At 41.5% G+C, this 5,254-nt stretch overlaps 1 protein-coding gene across 1 annotated transcript; it reads left to right on the top strand.

Annotated features, from left to right (window-relative positions):
- Positions 1-922: 922 nt before the first annotated feature.
- On the top strand, positions 923-4,892 carry GJD4 (gap junction protein delta 4). The gene is made up of 2 exons (XM_058819009.1): positions 923-986; positions 3,712-4,892. Exons 1-2 carry the CDS (start codon positions 923-925, stop codon positions 4,890-4,892), a joined length of 1,245 nt encoding a protein of 414 aa, XP_058674992.1.
- The last annotated feature ends 362 nt before the right edge of the window (positions 4,893-5,254 follow it).

The following is a 5,254-nucleotide window of genomic DNA, read 5'->3' as shown; positions in this document are numbered from 1 at the left end:
CTGCTGGGTGTGAGAATGATGGTCAATCACCCTTAAGATCTTTGAGTCATCTCCAAGCAGTTTGAGTGAAGTACCGAGCAATTTCAGCCAAAAGCATTGATATAAATTAAAAATTAGTGACTTGCAGCATCTTGAAAAGCAGCCCCACGCTTAGGATTTTTATTTTTTAAAGCTTCCCCTGTTTTTCCTCTTGCCTGCAAGGAGGCTCAGCCTGCTGGCTGGCTCAACACACAGAGGAGAGTTTGGGGTGGCTTTGATTGACAGGGCCATGGTGTTCTGTCAAGGAGATTTTGATTTAAAAACCAAGTGGTTTTGGGAAATTTCAATGGAATAGCTTCCAGTGACCTGAACTAAAGCTGCCTTTCAAAAACCAGGGATGCTCATCCTTTTCTATCCCCTTCCTTCTCTAATCCATCTGCAATTCTTGTGGGGAGACAGAGAGGTCTCTGTTATTTCCTGCTCTATGCTATTTTCTCCTCTCTCCCTGTCTTTCAGCACTGAAGTATCTCAGCAATGCCAGGAGGCTGGTATGCCTGGGAGGGTAAGAATAGTCTACAATGGCAGAGATCACTCCTGCTGTTGCTTGTCCACTTGCAGTTGCCTGGACAGAGGATCCACACAGAGGTGGGAGCAACAGGATCTGACAAGCTAGAGCTTTTGTAAGGCAATGTGTTAAAGCCTGAAGAAGATCAACATTCAAAACCAACAGTCCTGTTCAAATCATCAAAATAATCCTTCATCAACCCATTGTTTTGGCTGAGATCCTGATTTCTGCCTTTGACCCTCAGAAAAAATGCCTTCCTTTTTTACTTTTTCTTCCCTTTTCCTACCCCCTTTTTTCTCTGTCTAGGTCTATTCTCCTTTGGAAATGACAGAACTGTTAGGACATCAGGAGCTGGAAGTGTTTTGAGCCTGTTCAAACATGGAGCACTGGGACTCACTGGGATTTTTGATAGTCACACTCAACTATAATGTGACTATTGTAGGTAAGTATTTTAAAAGAGCTCTCCTCTTTCTTTAGCTGCTTCAAATCCTGAAGCCACTCAAGTGCCCTACTGATGATCAATTTTAATTTCAGGCTGTGGTTCTGTGATCTGTACAGTGAGTTCTTTCCTTGATACCTGATAGAGTAGATTAATGTATTTATTTTCTTGTTAACAGATTGCTTCTCTTTCTTTGATAGGTTTTTCCTGAACATTGCATAAAATATTCTTGCAAGGTTTTCACATTTGGGTCTTGATGACAGGGCTCCCTGTCAGCTGAGAGAAGGGATCATGGTAAAAACACACAGAAGTAATGCTGATTGCTTCTTATACCACCTAAAGTGAGTGGTAGAATGCATGCAATAGTTTAGTAACAAATTAAAAAACTTAAAGAAGAGGACAGAAGAACCACTCTCTTTTACAGGAGGAAGTTTGTGGTTACTACCATTGGGGTTAATTATTGCTTTTCATTCTTTATTTTTGTAAACAAATAAGGATCATGCATTAAAAAAAAAAAAAAAGCAAATCCAAGAAAAAAAAAAAGCAAATCCAAGAAAAATAGTCTTTTCCTTAGCTGTTTGCTGTTTATTTTTCACCTGTGTAATTTAAAGAAGATTCTGTTCCTCTATCATGGGCTACTTTGAGCAAAGTGTGAGCCAGAGGAAAACTTTCAAGGGCCCTTTAAAGATCTTTGCCTGCAGCAGTTGCTGTGGTTTATGCTGTGCACTGCAGGGAGCATCCAGCTGAGCCCCAGCAGGGCTGCTGGAGAGGTTTGTTCTTGTGTGTTAAATCAGGATTGGGTCTTTAGGGACAGGGATGCATGGAGGGGTTATCTCTCAAATGTATGTCACACTAAACTACTTCCTAAGGAGCCATTGATTTTTCTTAAGCAGTACTCCCCATTGTACATGTTCAAATTAAAAATTGATAGTGAAAGAGCATGTAGTGTTTTGAGCCTAATTAACTAATGAGCTTCAAACACTTTGAGGTCCTCACAGGGAAAGAAATGCTACCAAAGGATGAAACATGGTTTGCTAAAGATGACAGATTCTGTAGAGCTGGTGTTTCCTATTGACCCACTGTCAAAAAGTGAGTAACAGCACAGGCTGCCAGCAAACACAGGTGGTTAAAGATAAAATGGAAAAGCCTCAATTTATTTATAGTTGGATAATATATTATTTTGCCAGGAGCAGCAGTTTCTCTGATGATCTCTCATCAACCTTAGATATTCTTCAGGTTTTTCACTTCAGAGTGCAGTTTTACTGTTCCAACCCATAATCTGTCTGCTGGCTGGCCACAAATGGTTTTCAGAGGGCACTTGAAGTGTATGTTCAGTACAATAATAGGTATCACACAATGTTATGGAAATATTTGAATATTTCAAATTCATACCAACTACTGAGAAATAGCTTTATGGGAAATATAGAAGAAAAATCTCCAAGGCACTGCCCGTAAATAGTTTTATAGTTTACAGAAAAATCCTTTGTGACATTTTTTAAAGCCTTTACAGTGTGTATTGGTGCTATTTCACAGATTGCACACAAAACGTTGTGTGAATATAAGATGTGCATTCACTATTAATGACTTGAGCTTTTCAGTACATTTCTCAGCCATTAATTCTGTATAATATACTTTAGTCACTGAATCTTGCTCTTTCTCTGCCTGTGTTTACAATTCCTGTCTTAGCAATAATTAAAACAGAATTAATCTTATAATTCTTTAATGTTGTTTTTTCTCCCCCCTATTTTTGTTTTCAAACAGGCTTTTTCCTCTTTTTTTTTTTTTTTTTTTTTTTTTTTTTTTTTTTTTTTGGTAGGGGATTATTAAATTAAATTACTTTTCCAAAACTATATAGGGAATTGGTGACAGGATTCAAAAGGAAATGTGAGAAATCCAAATGCTAAACTGAACTTCAGATGTTGAATATGTGTTTGTACAGAATGCTTTTTTAACTTTTGACAACAGAATGTTATATCTTCAAGCCTTCCTATCCTGCCCAGGAAAAAGTTTTAGAATTTCATAGAATCATAGAGTGGTTTGAAAGAAGGGAACTTTGTCTGATTGGAGAAAATCTGCTCACAGAGGTGAGCAAAGGTCAGAAATCATGGCCAAGATGGGGCAACCAAAGAGGCAGCAGAGAGAAATGTCTGGGATGCACAAATGTACTTTTATAGAACACTTTGCATAAATTTGCTAATAATAAAAATAATAACTAATTAACAGCTTGCTAGTAAATACCATTCTAAACACAGCAGAGATTTTGTTGGCCAAAGTAAACTTGACATGCAATGTCATGGCCAAGACCAAGAACAAATATTATGTCATGGAGCAATGTTTTTTGTCTAAATGAGTCTCCTACTGTGTTACCTGAACTGTATTGTTGAAATAGGACAAAATTCAGGTGCAGGAGCTCAACAAGGAAGAACTGTGAATAAAATGGATTGTTTAGTCAGTTTTGATTTCTTTTTATTGGAGTGTTTTCATTAAGTTTCTGTTGGCATGGCTTTTTGTATGTTTAACTCCAACATTGTAAAGTCTACATGAAGATTATGGAATATGTCAGAAAATACACATTTTCACTGGATTTTCTGTCCCAGTCAAAAAAAAAAAAAAAAAAAAAAAAAGGAGAGATTGTTTCCTCAAATGCCTCATGTATAGAAAGAGCACCACTGCATGACCTGCCCTCCTTCTCAGGATCTGACCCTTTCTTACCTTTCCTTCTCCTTAGGGAAGCTCTGGCTGGTGCTGATGACCCTGCTGCGCCTGGCAGTGGTGGTGTTAGCAGGGTACCCCCTGTACCAGGATGAGCAGGAGCGCTTTGTGTGCAACACCCTGCAGCCAGGGTGCTCCAACGTTTGCTACGACTTGTTCTCCCCCGTGTCTCACTTCAGGTTCTGGCTCATTCAGACTGTGTCTGTCCTGCTACCCTATGCTGCGTTCAGCATTTATGTGCTGCACAAGGTGGCTGTGCACATTGTCAGCATGCACTCTCTGCTGCATGGGTGCAAGAGCAACAAGGGTTTGTCAAGCCCCAAAGATGTGAAGCAGCTCTGTAGGAATGCAGTTGTCAATAGAGCAGATTGTGGTGCAGACAACCTAAGTGTCCTTAATTTTTCAGGGGCATATACTGTTCATCTTTTTGTCAGGACCCTACTTGAGGTTGCCTTTGCTGCTGTGCAATATTTCCTTTTTGGATTTTTTGTTCCTGACCGCTTTTCGTGCCACCACTCACCTTGCACGAGCACAGTTGACTGCTACATCTCCAGGCCCACTGAGAAATCCATCATGATGATTTTCATCTGGGGGGTCAGCAGTCTGTCCTTCCTGCTCAGCCTTGCTGATCTCATCTGTGCCCTCCGGAGAATGACAGCAAGGAACCAGGAGAACAAGCAGCTGGCAAACCTCTGCACAGAGCAGGAGTGCAGGATACACCTTCCCCCAGCCCAGCACAGCAGCTCCTCTCCACCTCAAAGCAGGGATGGCCCAGCAGCAAACAGCTGCCACACCAGTGATGGCTCCTGCTCACCTCTCCCTGAGGAGGAAGAAGAGGCTGTTCTTCATCCTGGAGGTGTCCCCCAGCAAAGTGCCAGCACTAACCTCAGCAGCAATAATTTCTGTGTGCCAGGAGACCTTGCTGCTGAGCAGCAGAGCACTGAAGCGCCCTTGCGTGCCAGCGACCACCAAGGAACTCCCTGCAGCCAAGTGAGACCCAGACTGCAGCAAGACTTCATTAAAGATTCTGCCCTGGCTTTGAGACCTCAGATGGAGTCTCCCCTTGGGGTTTCTTCCTCTGCTGTTCAGGGCAAGCTTTTAGGGTTCTACCCTTCAGCTGAGCTAAAAAGCCCTGATGAGCAATCGCATTGCAGCAGCTCTAGCTTCCTGAGGTCAAAAAAGTCTGAATGGGTATAGAAGCCAGCGTGAGCCCTGTGCTGTGACCTTGACAGGCAAATCATTGCGTCACTGAAGAGGCTTCAGGGAGTTTCAGCTGAATCCCTTGGCTGTGGTCATGCTGCAGAGACACTCGACTCCATTAGAGAAGAAGAAAAACTTTGAATAAGAGTGTGAAGGGTTTGAACGTTAAGGGACATGTTCTTTAGAAAATGGGACATTTTTATGGTTTTCTGCATGTAGATGGTTTAAAAAGGCTGTGAACTGTCACTGATGTGACTGACCTGGTTTTTCAGGAGTATGTGTGAACACTTGTTTACTCTAACCTAGTTTTATGGCAAAAGATTGAGCTTAGCAAAGATGGGTTGTCTACTCTCAGAAAC

Source organism: Ammospiza caudacuta, chromosome 1 (genome assembly GCF_027887145.1).
Source record: "Ammospiza caudacuta isolate bAmmCau1 chromosome 1, bAmmCau1.pri, whole genome shotgun sequence".
NCBI lineage: Eukaryota > Metazoa > Chordata > Aves > Passeriformes > Passerellidae > Ammospiza > Ammospiza caudacuta.
This window is presented reverse-complemented; position numbering and strand designations above follow the sequence as displayed.